At 42.6% G+C, this 14568-nt stretch overlaps 1 protein-coding gene across 1 annotated transcript; it reads right to left on the reverse strand.

Moving 5' to 3' along the window:
• Positions 1-403: 403 nt before the first annotated feature.
• On the reverse strand, positions 404-3614 carry CISD3 (CDGSH iron sulfur domain 3). Its single transcript, XM_072111565.1, has 3 exons — positions 3473-3614; positions 2128-2241; positions 404-1021 (listed from the first exon to the last, which is right to left on the reverse strand). Exons 1-3 carry the CDS (start codon positions 3509-3511, stop codon positions 842-844), a joined length of 333 nt encoding a protein of 110 aa, XP_071967666.1. The 5' UTR covers positions 3512-3614; the 3' UTR covers positions 404-841.
• Positions 3615-14568: the final 10954 nt, after the last annotated feature.

Consider the following 14568-nt stretch of genomic DNA (forward strand, 5'->3'; position numbering starts at 1 on the left):
AATGGAAAAGTTTTGTTTAGCAATTGTAAAAATCTACAAGATATTGTGCATAAAACACCCATTGACGAGTGAGAGGATTTTTTTTTACACTTTGGAATCTGCATTCCCCCCTCTGAATTCAGCATGTTTCCACAGGACTTCTGGAAACTCCCCAAATTACTTTTAGGATATCCTTAGGATAATCTGATGATAATCTTAGGATAAATCTTATGTCCATATAATAAAATAGCAGTCAATTGGCAGCACAAGGTGCAAGTCTGAGATTATTGCAGGTGATGTATGATCAATTGATCGGCTGGTGTCGCTCTGTCCTGGAGTCCAGATATGTTATATGGGCATAAGAGTGGCCATCCTATCTTTGTTTCCTACATGTCCAATATCAATGGAGTCACACAACGTTAAATGCAAATAATAAAGTTTATTAACAACGATCTTAAATCCATATTATGTGTTGTTATTCTTAGGGGAGGATGACCAAGAATGATATGAATATGGCAGGTGATCACCAACACTACCAAAGAGACAGGCTCACACTACCAACATCAGCTGTGACATACAGATTCGCCTATTAATCACATAGAATTATAGCTGAATTTAGTGTGGAGACGCACACATAGAGCGGGATCTGTGCTGCTGGGGGTTTACTATTAAACACTGTTCACATTTTTGTTGGTTACTTGCCTCATGGTTTAGCAGGTAAACCAAATCTACAAGCCATAGTCAGTTACTGTTTAACGGAAAACACCGGCGGCACAGATGGCCGACTCTACACTTATATAGGTGCAGTAGATTGGCACAATCAGATCCAAGCTAAATGAATGCACAGACTGCAGGCCATGATTCATTGATTTGTTTCTAGTGTATAATTCTGCACGTAGCTCTGCTTGTGCGTCCCATCACAGTATGGCGCTTTTTTGGTTTGCTTGCAGCCACAGAGCCAGGCTTCCTTATCTTCTGTTGGGGTGAAGCGCACTGGGGAAAGCCCGGGGGCTGCCTTCTTGTGTGAACCATCGCAAAAAGGCTGGAGAAAGAATAGAAGCACATGTATCTTTGTGTCTCACACGTCATTTTAAACACTCTGAGAAGTAACACACATAGATGGCGATCTGGTACTGCTTGAAAACCAGCAATTTATTGGATATGCCTCTATACTAGCTGCTGCTTCTGTGGTGGCAGTGTGAAGTGTAACATCATCCTCCTCTCCCTAACTAGCTTAAGCGGACCTGTCACCCCCCCAAAAATAGCCCCACTAAATATGTTCCCGCTAATCCTCTCCCCAGCCCCTTTATATTTATTCAATTTTTGTGCAAACTTTGATTTAATCAATTCCGACCGCTTACCAAATAAGAGGTTGGATCGTCGGCCGTATTCATGAATGGGGTGTCCGACACACCCCCTTCATGCCCCTGTCAGTCGGGGATCTGTAAGAATATCCGGTAGCGGGGCATATATGGCGCAATTGCCGCTGGCTCTGTGCAATGCGATGCAAACCGGCGCTGTGAATAAGCCCCTCTGCAGCCGCTGTCAGTGCATATTTGGTGGGGTATTTTTCAGGGGTGACAGGTCCTCTTTAAAACTTGCCATCACTCCTTTACCCTCCGCCATGAGAGTCCTTTGCACCATTTATTCAATGGGGAGTCCCCTTGATTGATACAAACAGCGCCACACCAGTCTATATGTTATTGTGTGGTATTGCATCTCATTTCCATTCATTTCAAGAAAGCTGAGCTACAATACCAACAGTTTTTTCTGGAAGAAAGTGTACAAGTTTTTGTCATTCTGTATGTGGATTAATATGGATTAATTCTGTTTTTCCATGTCAGCATTTCAAGAGTAAAATTGTCTATCAACATAAAAAGTTGTATGTACAATACAAGACTTCTTTATTGGGTTACTTCCTTGGCTTACCCCAATAGACATCTGTATAAGCCATTTCTAGGCCTCTGAAACCCATGGCCACCCCTCTGCACTCCATAATCTTAATGCAAACGGAAAATGGAAGGGTTTAGGTTTAGTCAGTGTTCCCTGAAATCCCTTTCTGCTCAATGTCATATATATATACACACACACACACATATAAACAAGAATACTGGGTGCAGGGTATTGGTGATAATTCACACCACCCACCTGTTTCTTGCTGTGTCCGCAGCTACACCATGGGTATAGTTTGCCAGCTTTCAGGTCCACTTTAAAAGGATGTTTTGTTGCGATGACAGGAGTTGACGGTGCCGTGCTTAAAGCCTGTGAACAGTAAAAGTGTTAAATGCATCAGTGTTTGTGGCACAGTATGGCTGGAGTATTAAAGAACATATATCACCAGGATGAAGGATTGTAAACCAACCACACTGACATACCGGTACATATTTCTTATGCTCTTTTTATTTTTTAAGGCTTTTAAAATTATGTAAATTAGTCTGAGGAGCTCCAAGCTCCATATGTGTTAATGGAGCCCCTCAGGCTCATTTGTAAAGCCTTTTTTTTTCTTAAAAACCAGGGCACATGTAGCTAAAAAAAAGAGCAGATCCTACCAGAGGGGACACACACCAGTATGTCTGTATGCTTGATTTACAATTTTCATCATGGTGGTAGATGTGCTTTAAAATTCAATTTAAAAAGCTGTCTATTACTTGTGACTTTCATATCTCTCTGAACGCAACAGCCATATAGATTGTGAGTCCTCACGGGCAGGGACCTCCTTCCACTTGTTTCCTGAACTCAGTAGTTTTGTATTTTGTACTGGCATTTGTTCTTGTCTTAATGTAATGTATGTGAAGCCATTACTGATTGTACAGAACCATATAATTAATGGTGCCCTATAAATAAATAATAATACATGATAATGGATATGATACAAGAAGAAAAAAAATTCTGCTGCCTTCATAGCAGGGCCACAGTTCTGCCCGTCTTTACCAATTCTTGCCATACAGCCCTTAAAGGGCTTGTCCAGTCACAACACAAGGGGCTAACTAGCTGATCGGTGTGTGTCTCGGTGTTAGGACCCATACTGATCTCGAGAACGGGGGTCTATTATATCTTATTCATTTCTCTATCTCTCATAGAGATGAATAGCGGGGCGCACATATGAGCAGCTGATCTGTTCATGTGGGGTACAACAGACTGATTTTCGTAATCCATTGTCATGGGGGCAACAGGGAAAACTACATGAGGGTTACCCCTAGCCCCAGCCCTAAGCAACACTAAATAAAAACGTAGAACGAAATATTTCACTAATGTATGTGAATCTGGTATAAAACATGATTACTCTACCGCAAAGTGCTGTACAACGAGATATACTGTAATACTTATCCTTGGCCGATAGAGGGCACAGGAGTAGCGCTGTGATATATACCAGCAGCGGTGAAGGACTACGACGGAGGAGCTTTACTGCTGCACAAAGATCTGCACCACCGCAAGGTGTCCTTGTATCATATCCCTCCGCGGCCACCACACACCAGATCCTTTTCACACTCACCCGCGACACTATGACTTTCAGCCCCTGTAGTGACCTCATTGTATTTGGTTCCAGCCGATATCTGTCTCCTCCGGAAACACTTCCCCAACTACTTGGTTCCGTTTCTTCCCATAATTCACGTTTCTTCGTGAAAGCTTCTGTGCTCGCACAGTCTCCTTTTGACTTCAATCGGATCTTTTTCAATACTAAGGCTGAATTCACACTATTGTTCCTTACCTCAGTTAAAAACGGAAGTTGAACGTATCAGTTAAAAATCACCTTGACATCATGTACATTTTATGTCATCCGTTATGGTCAGTTTGGTGTGGATCCGTTATCCATGCATTTTTTTCAAACTGGAGGAAAAGTAGTGCAGTCTCCGTCATTTTTTTCTGTATAAAAAACACATGGATAACACACTAGCGCCCGACTTACCCTGGCAAGGGCCAGATCCCCTAGAAGGGCCTACGGCACACGTTGGCCAAATTATAAAACTCAATTACATTGTCATACTTGTGTCGCCAATGTCATTCAGAGACACCCTCACAGTGCTGGCGCAGGTGATGGGGTGGCGCCACAAGCGGATCCTCAGGACGCGTTTACAGGATGCGTTGCGTCACGTTTTTTAATGTGTTTTTGACGCATTCCAAAGGCTTCACGTGCTGAGGTTACATTGCATTTCCCTTGCATCTGCTAAAACGCAATGTAACCTCAGCATGTGATCAAGGCTGAAGCTTTTGGAATGCGTCAAAAAAGCACCAAAAAACATGACGCATCCTGTGAACGCGGCCTCAGAGAGCGTCTCTTTACGATGTGCAAGACTCTGGGCAGTATGATGACTTCAAGCCACCATGGTCCCTGTAGCCGCACAGTAGACCCCGCTCTGAAGATTGTGGCAGAAGAGAGTTGGACGGAGCCCCGGACTGGCATGGTTAAGGTAAGTTAGTGTTTATTATTTTTCTACTTATCCAATCCCTTCCCTTCCTTGGTTGAACTTGATGGACAAGTGTCTTTTTTCAACCGTATAAACTATGAAACTACTGGCCACTATAAGGTGCCTTATGTGTATTTAGTTCATTCTTGGGCTGTATACATTTAATTAATGGAGCCTGACTGTTACAATAAAAGTTTGAGCAGCTGCATATTAGTTCATGGAACAGCTGTATATTAACCCCTTGAGCGGTTTTTAGTTAATTTTTGCTCCCCACCTTCAAAAATCTATAATGTTTTCATTTCTCCCTGTACAGAGCTGTGTGAAGGCTTATTATCTGTGTGACAATTTTACTTCTCAGTGACGTTATTTATTATTCCATTGAAATTTATATAGGTTTTTTGTGTTTTAATACATGTTCAAAATTTAAAACAATGTGTACAAAAAAAAATCATTTTCCATCTTTAAGAATAATAATAATTCCTTTATTTATAAAGCACACACAGAAAACGCAGCGCTGCACAGAGTTTGCCAAATCGGACACTGTTCCCAATGGGGCTCACAATCTAATCAATCTTTTGACTTCTAATTTTCATACTTCAATGTACGGAGCTGTGTGCAGTGTAATATTTTGCGAGGTGAGCCTGACGTTTTCATTACTACCATTTTGAGCACTGTGCGACCTTTTGATCACTTTTTATTATTTTAAACATTTTTTATGTAATTTTATTACGACGGTATACTGCAATGCTACTTACTGTATTGCAGTACAGGCAGTCCCCTACTTAAGAACACCCGACTTACAGACGACCCCTAGTTACAAACGGACCTCTGGATGTTGGTAATTTACTTTACTTTTGCCTTAGGCTACAATATCAGCTGTAACAGTTATCAAAGGTGTCCAGTGGCCTTATGATCGCGGTCGCAGCAGGCACAGGGGCAAGCCTTCTCGACCACCCGCCCTGCCCATCCTATCCGCAGCCGGCCCATTCCATCTGCGTCTGACAATGTCATCTGTTGCCGCCCGCCCATCCCATCCGCAGCCGACCTACCCACCCAGACCATGCACCCGCCAAGCTGTCCTTCCTACTGCCAGCACAGCCAGCCAACCCTCCCTCCTTCTCAATAACAAAGCCGGCCTCCTCCCCCACAGCCCAGCGGCACAGCCGGCCACTCTTTTCTACCTCCTGCCCGCTGACAAAGCTGGCCGCCCTTTCCCCAGCTCTTTGCTCTCCCCCTGCCCCCTCCCCCCATGGACGACAGAGCCGACAGACTCCTGGATGCCCCATTCGGCAAAAGGCAGGGATTCCGGAGCGCCCGCCCGATCCTCTGCTTCACCCGATCCTCTGCTCCTCCCACCGAATGCGACAGCCAACTGTAAGTCTCTCTATGTATGTGCTGTGTGAGTGTATGTGCTGTTTGTGTATGGTGTGCGGGTGCCCTGTGAGTGTATGAATGTGCTGTGTGTATATATGTGCTGTGTGAGTGTATGAATGTGCTGTGTGATTGTATATGCTGTCTGTGTATGGTGTGCGCTCTTTGTGACTGTATGAATATGGTGTGTGAGTGTATGTGCTGTGTGTGTGTATATGCTGTATATACTGTACGTATGTATATATGTTTTATTTGTATGTATATGCAGCATGTCTGCATATTCTGTATGTGTGAATATGCTGTATGTACTTGTGCTGTGTGTACATAAATGTGTGGGTATAAGTGTATACATGTATGTGTGTACAAGTATAGAAATGTGTGTATATGAAAGTGTGTAAATGTATAAACATGTGTACAAATATGTATGTATATTATTTTTAAGGTTACATTTGTTAGGGTAGGATTCAAGACATCCTCTTTTAGTGTGCGTTGGCTGCGTGTTTCTAATCAATAAGCATGTGTGCACATCATAAGAAATTAATTCAGACACATTTGCTGATTTAAATCTCACTCATGTGATCATGGCCATGGCAAATCTGCACTGCTAGAACTTTATTTGGTCTCACATAACTATATAGAAATTATGGAAGAAGCAGAAGGGGCGGAGAATTCCCAGCTCGTGTCGTCTCTTGATTGGAGAACTTCCTTGCTGTTGCTTATTGACGTCAGGATTGAAGTCTTGTTGACATTCTTTAGCTTTAATTGTTTTCGTTATGATCACGATGCCGGCGCCATCTTATAATGAAGTCTCTGTTACAATGATTTTAGGAAAATAGAACAAGTAGAAATGACAGGATTTGATCTATCAGCAGGTTTACCTTAACACATTCACACGGCCATTGAGGGGCGTATATACGGCCGCCATATATATATGTCCCCCATTGGCTGGCAATGGGCGCGCGGCGGGGTACGGTGCCGCATACATGTGGCATTGTTCCGTACCCTGGGAGAAGATAGGACATGTGCTATCTTTTCCCGTAATACGACACCATGCACCGCTAAGTAGAGGGGCGGGGGTGAGCAGCATCATTTTATTTATTCTTATGACAACCCAACATTAAAATCCATTTGTCACAGTGACCAAAAAGATTTTGGCTGGGGTTACAATGATAAAATATACAGTTTCGACTTACATACAAATTCAACATAAAAACAAACCTACAGAACCTATCTTGTACATAACCCGGGACTGCCTGTATATAGGAAGTATTACAATGTGTCACTGGCATATTGTACAGAATCTGCAGAAGCCATACAGCCTTGGGTCTTACAAAGCCGCTCCCCAATGACAGCACAGGAAATCTACCATTAGAGTCAAGGATTGTAAACCAAGTACACTGACATACAGGTGTGAGGCCCCTCTAGTAGGATACGCTATTCTTTTAGCTTTTTATGCCCCTATTTAAAAAAAAAAAAAAAAAAGGCTTTAAAAATTATACAAATGAGCCTCCTGTACCTATAGATGTTAATGTAACCCAGATCCCCTCAGGCTAATTTGCATAATTCTAAAGCCTTTTTTTGTAAATACAAGGGCATAAGATACTAAAAGAAGAGCGGATTTTGTCAAGGGGGCACACACCAGCATGTAAGTGATTATAGATTTCCTTTTTATGCCACAAGCGGCAATTGAGGGGGTTAATGATCGTGGACATTGGTATTAGCGGTGGGTAATATACAGCAAACCCCACTTCTGTGTATGATAAGGACTCACACTGTGAGCCCTCTTCATACATTGTTAGCAGCTCTGCGATAAAAGGTTATTTCTTGGAGAAGCTGTATATTAATTAATTTCTGAATTTTTAATGCTGCCACAAGATTTTACTGCCCAGGGGTCTACTGAAACTTGGAGCGGGATGACATAAAATTTACATTAATGTTAATGTGATAGGTTAAAAATCTGTTAAAACCTCAGTTAAACCTTTATTCTTTACTTTTTCGACATAGGGAAGGAACGGAAAGAAGGAACGGTAGTGTGAAAGAAAACCTAACTAAGTGATCCCCCTGGAAGATGCAAGCTTGTAATGGGAATTCCGGCTCTTCTTAGCGAGCTGGCTCATTAGGCTCCGGCTCTTCTGGCTCCTGAACGGCTCTCTATTAAATATCAATCACCCTACACCACTCCACTTTTAACCTGATTGTATCGGGTTAAAGGGGGCGTGGTGGTCCGCTAAGGGCGGGGTTAAGTGAGCCATGGGCTCACTGACGGGAGCGGGCGGTCATCATTGTCACAGCCGATTTATTGTATTGTATACTTTGTGCAGGACCTGAAGGGAGGAGCAGGACTCTCTAAGTTCTAGCAATGAATGAGTCCTGCTCCTCCCTTCAGGTCCTGGAGTGTTCTTTTATGTTCCGTGTCAGACTGGCTAACACTGGGGGACAAATGTTAGGTTTTTAACACAGGCAGTGAGGGATAGGTGTTGAAAAGATAAAGGACTTAGACAGATATCAGAGTGTTATGGTACGGAGTCGTAGACCGCAAACACACTGTGACGTGGGGAGAGTCGGGTAGTGGCTCATAAATGAAGCCAGAAACCAGTTAGTTAGACTCCCCAAATTAAAACTATACAACTATCAGAAGAAAAGGAGGATGTACACTCACCGGCCACTTTATTAGGTACACCTGTCCAACTGCTCGTACACTTAATTTCTAATCAGCCAATCACATGGCGGCAACTCAGTGCATTTAGGCATGTAGACATGGTCAAGACAATCTCCTGCAGTTCAAACCGAGCATCAGTATGGGGAAGAAAGGTGATTTGAGGCCTTTGAACGTGGCATGGTTGTTGGTGCCAGAAGGGCTGGTCTGAGTATTTCAGAAACTGCTGATCTACTGGGATTTTCACGCACAACCATCTCTAGGGTTTACAGAGAATGGTCCGAAAAAGAAAAAACATCCAGTGAGCGGCAGTTCTGTGGGCGGACATGCCTTGTTGATGCCAGAGGTCAGAGGAGAATGGGCAGACTGGTTCGAGCTGATAGAAAGGCAACAGTGACTCAAATCGCCACCCGTTACAACCAAGGTAGGCAGAAGGGCATCTCTGAACGCACAGTACGTCGAACTTTGAGGCAGATGGGCTACAGCAGCAGAAGACCACACCGGGTGCCACTCCTTTCAGCTAAGAACAGGAAACTGAGGCTACAATTTGCACAAGCTCATCGAAATTGGACAGTAGAAGATTGTAAAAATGTTGCCTGCTCTGATGAGTCTCGATTTCTGCTGCGACATTCGGATGGTAGGGTCAGAATTTGGCGTCAACAACATGAAAGCAAGGATCCATCCTGCCTTGTATCAATGGTTCGGGCTGGTGGTGGTGGTGTCATGGTGTGGGGAATATTTTCTTGGCACTCTTTGGGCCCCTTGGTACCAATTGAGCATCGTTGCAACGCCACAGCCTACCTGAGTATTGTTGCTGACCATGTCCATCCCTTTATGACCACAATGTACCCAACATCTGATGGCTACTTTCAGCAGGATAATGCGCCATGTCATAAAGCTGGAATCATCTCAGACTGGTTTCTTGAACATGACAATGAGGTCACTGTACTCAAATGGCCTCCACAGTCACCAGATCTCAATCCAATAGAGCATCTTTGGGATGTGGTGGAACGGGAGATTCGCATCATGGATGTGCAGCCGACAAATCTGCGGCAACTGTGTGATGCCATCATGTCAATATGGACCAAAATCTCTGAGGAGCTTCCAGCACCTTGTTGAATCTATGCCACGAAGAATTGAGGCAGTTCTGAAGGCAAAAGGGGGTCCAACCCGTTACTAGCATGGTGTACCTAATAAAGTGGCCGGTGAGTGTATGTTTGGTTGGTGGGGCAGTCAGCTGATTGTACCCCAAGGTTGACTATAACTAGACATTCAGAAGTCCGAGTAGCTCAAGCACATGAAAGCCAGTTAGGCATCAACGGCAGCTCCATTATATGGACATTTGGTTAAAGTCTTATCATAACACTACACGACACACTACGTAACCCTTCCCTTACATTACATATCACAGAGGGACCAAACCTCCCCCTTCTGAAAAAGTGCAGGTCTAATGTATACTCATTTCCCAAGATGAAGGCTAGCGCCGAAACGTGCATTGGGAAGTTCCTTGTTCGTGTTGCACTCAGGGTGGATAAGACACTAAGCGTAAGCGATGTGCTTATAAACTGTGGTAGAATATGGCCACATGAAGGAGGGATGCAATAAATTTTTCTGTTAGCACTTTGTATATACTTGGATATTTTGTGGTAGATTATCTAATATTATTGCATTTGGAACTTTAAGTCATGATTTCTATCATATTTTACTGTGTGTTATAATTAAAATCATAAGCATAAAGATTTAAATGTTTCTTGACAGCCTATCAATATATATTTTTTGAATGATGCATGAGACACCCTTGCCCCTGGTCCCTGTACGATGTTCCCATGGAAAATGTGAAATTCTGATGTGATGGTTTTTCCACCACCACTCCCATGTGTACCTGTAGATTGTCTTTTTCACTAGTTATATTTTGTATATACCTAAATAAAATGTATTGAATTTATTTGTCATGTTCAAATTGGCTCAGTTTCTAAATAGGTGCAAGTTAAGTTATAGCCAATAAAAATGGAAAGAGTAAACTCTTTAGTAGTGATAAACATAGTGGGGCACATTTACTAAGGCTCTGCGGACCGCATGTCGGGTTTCCCAACTTTTTCTGTTTTGTGACGCATTTAACTGGGGTTTTTTGGCGCACGCAATCAGATTTTGGTGCAATCGCGCCAACTTTCATGTGACATAAATCAGGGACGTGGCCGTCGTACAATCCAACTGATTCGGACTAAGTGTGGGAGTTAACATTCAAAATTGTGTCACAAGCCAAGCACTTACATGCACCGTGAAGAAGATGGTGAACTCTGGTGGACCTGAACGGGAAATTGGGCGCACGATCTCAGTGAATCTCGGCAGCTCCGAATCCTCATCGGACAATGCACCTCAGGGATCGCAACGGGACGGGTAAGTAAATGTGCCCCCGTATCTTGTCTCTCCTCTCTCATGTGACCCCTAAGGTGGCGTTTCTAATGTATACTCCTACGAATAATGACACACCGTCTCCTGGGTAAGCTAGGTCCAAGGATCATAGTGTATTGTTTCTTACTGGTACGTTCCGATTAATAACCGTAGCAATGGAACAGTTATGAAAAGACAACAATATGAAAGTAACAGACATTTTATTCAAACAATTAAGAGAAAACAGTCTTGTATCTCATTCCTGCAGAAATGGACAAAAAGACACATTGAAAATATTTACAAGTATAACAAGGAATCCCATGAAATCTTTCCACAGGTGCTATAAAAACGGCAAAGTTTCTTATTTTTTTTTTCGAATTTTTTCTTTTTGTAAAAAGCCAGAAACAAATTGCGACTTTAATTCTTTATTAGAAAACCATAATATATTTTAGCAGTTACTGTATATTGCGCCCTGTTCTTTACCAGTCACTTCCAAAATGTGCTCAGAACCAACTGTTGTGTTCATAGCCAGAAAATAAAAAAAAGCATTCACATAACTCCTGAATACAATAACATCATATGTCATTGCTGTAAGTGCAAGTAAGTAGAAGTGTATCCCAATCACAAGAACAGGGTCCCATGTTCTCTAGTCACTATAAGTCGTCCAGCAGAATGGGGGAGTGAAGGGCACACTCTATGGGGGAGATTTATCACTGCTTATACGCCAGTTTTCTGACGTAGATTTGCTGAAGGCTGCTTCACCCGCCAGATACATCAAGTGGCCCAAGCCTTTGATGTATCGGGTGGGACGTTGGCACTAATGGTGAGCCGGTGTATGATAAATCTCCCCCTATATATATGGGAGTTACATAGCTGATCAAGCACCTAGCCGATCTTATGATCCAGGGGAAGGGGGTCCCGAGCCATGTGCCACTCACTCATCACCAGTAGGTTGGCAGCTATTAAAGCATGCCGTTCCTTATATGTAGCTTACTAAACATTTATAGTAGCTTGCTAAAAATTAGTCATGTAGTTGGATGACAACTATTACTTAAAGAGGTTTTCTAAGGAGAAGCATTTGTCACCTATTCAATAAATGGGTGATAAATGTACAGCAAAACAATAACCTGTATGCTAATAGGAAGCAGACACAGAAGGATATTTTATCTGCGTCCCGTCCTATTGCGCTGCAGTTTCAGTGTCAGATTTTCCACTCAACCTGCTTCAGTTGGCTACATGCAGGCAATCCGTATTGGTTTACTTGCCGTTTAGCCATATGCAAAGATTGAAATGGAAGATTTGTTTTTTTTTTTGTGGCAGAAAACGGCATCAGACAACTAGAGAAAACACCGTGTGAACCTACCCTGTAGAACGGGTAACCCACCACTCCATTTAAAGTGTATGGAAACAGCTCAGCATGGCACCAAGCAGTGTGTACCAGTGCCATATATTGTACTGCTGGAAATTGGTGTCAAACTTCTAACCAGGATACCCCTTTAATGGCTGCTGAAGCAAACTGCTGGCTATATGAATCTGCTTCTGCATTTTGTGCCACAGATTGTTAAGTTCATCTTCTTTGAAATCTACCATCAAAATCAAGCATGATAAGGACACTTACTCATACAGGACTGTGGCAATCTTCCTATATTTGTTATTTATGACCTACTTCCATCTAAAATCAACTTTAAAAATGATGATAATGAGCCAGTGGGCCTTTGCCTTAGCCCTTCCATGCTCTGTCTTCACGAGCTGTTACACGGTCTCACCCTCCCCCTTCGTGGTGTGAGTTTACAACAGAAAGAGGGAGCGGAGAAGTGCTGAGGGAGAAAGGGTGGTGGGTGAAACAGTGTAACAGCCTTTGAACTCTTCAGATGCATTAGCATAATTTTAAAAGTTGAAGTAAGGAGGCCTTGGATAACAATCACAGTGCCTGGATCTATCAGTAAGTGTTCCTTATTTATCATTCATAAATTTCCCTTAAAGAGTTATTCATCTTTTGAAAAATAAAAAAACAAATTTATCAAATGTTAAAAGATAACACTCCTCTTCTGGCCTCCTAAAATCCAGTGCCGCAGCTCCCTGGTCGTTGTTTACTGACTGCCGACATGTGACAACCCTAGCCAATAAGTGTCTGAGCAGTGAGACACTGTATGACACGGTTTCTACTGACATGATGGCTCCTTCTGTGGGCACAGATCATCAGCAGCTTCGGCAGCTGTCAGAAAAGAGACTGTGGCGGCAGAGCTGAAGGGCCGGACCACCAGGGGACAGAAGAGGTAAGTAGTGTTTTTTTGTTTTATACTAGATCAAATCAACAATAGTTTCTTTAAAAATATTCTTTGAAGAAAAGATGGAAAACAATGTTATAACCTTGGGTGCAATAAATATAAAAATCAGTAAAGGACAGTTTTCCTATATTTTCAGAAGCTAATACTATCCATTAAAAGTGCTGTTTCAATGTTCGCCTGAATTACCTCACACATATGTTACAGCTACCAAATGCTCAGTGCTGGTAGATAGTGAAAACTTGTGCACTCCCAGCTCTTTAGATCAGTGGTTGTTAAAATGTCGGACAATGACACGATTAAAAAAAGAAAAAAAGGAAATCTCCTTTTATCTTTCTGTAGTTTCTAGTTTTAAATCTTTTTTTTTCTAATACAGGTTCCTTGCAAAGGCATAGATGTTAAATCTGTCATCATGAAAATTCAGCATATTATAGAGCAGGAGGAGCTGAGAAGATTGTACATAGTATCCTATCGGCAGGCAGCACATTATAGATTATGAGGAGCAAATTGTACAAAATGTCCTATCTGCGGCAGAATGTTATAGGTCAGCAGGAGCCGAGAAGATAGGACTCTGTGTACAATCTGCAGCAGAATGTTATAGGTCAGCAGAAGCTGAGAAGATTGTACATAGTATCCTATCTGCAGGCAACATGCCATAGAGCAGAATGAGCTGAGAAGATTGTACATAATGTCCTATATGCGGACAGCATGTTATACAGCAGGAGGAGCTGAGAAGATTGTACACAGTGTCCTATCTGCAGCAGAATGTTATAGGTCAGCAGAAGCTGAGAAGATTGTACATAGTTTCCGATCTGCAGGTAGCATGTTATACAGCAGGAGGAGCTGAGCAAATTGTACAAAATGTCCTATCTGTGGCAGAATGTTATAGGTCAGCAGAAGCTGAGAAAATTGTACATAGTATCCTATCTGCAGGCAACATGCCATAGAGCAGAATGAGCTGAGCAGATTGTACATAATGTCCTATATGCGGACAGCATGTTATACAGCAGGAGGAGCTGAGAAGATTGTACACAGTGTCCTATCTGCAGCAGAATGTTATAGGTCAGCAGAAGCTGAGAAGACTGTACATAGTTTCCGATCTGCAGGTAGCATGTTATACAGCAGGAGGAGCTGAGCAAATTGTACAAAATTTCCTATCTGCGGCAGAATGTTATAGGTCAGCAGGAGCCGAGAAGATTGTACATAATGTCCTATCTAGGGCAGAATGTTATAGGTCAGCAGAAGCCAAGAAGATTGTACATAGTGTCCTATCTGCAGGCAACATGCCATAGAGCAGAATGAGCTGAGCAGATTGTACATAATGTCCTATCTGCGGACAGCATGTTATAGGGCAGGAGAAGCTGAGCATAATGTACATAGTGTCCTATCTGCAGGCAACACACCATAGAGCAGGAGGAGCCAAGAGGAAACGACATAGAGTTCCAAATGTCAATCATTAATAAGCCTGCCCCTTTGACAC

The sequence above is a fragment of the Engystomops pustulosus genome, chromosome 6 (genome assembly GCF_040894005.1).
Source record: "Engystomops pustulosus chromosome 6, aEngPut4.maternal, whole genome shotgun sequence".
Taxonomy (NCBI): Eukaryota; Metazoa; Chordata; class Amphibia; order Anura; family Leptodactylidae; genus Engystomops; species Engystomops pustulosus.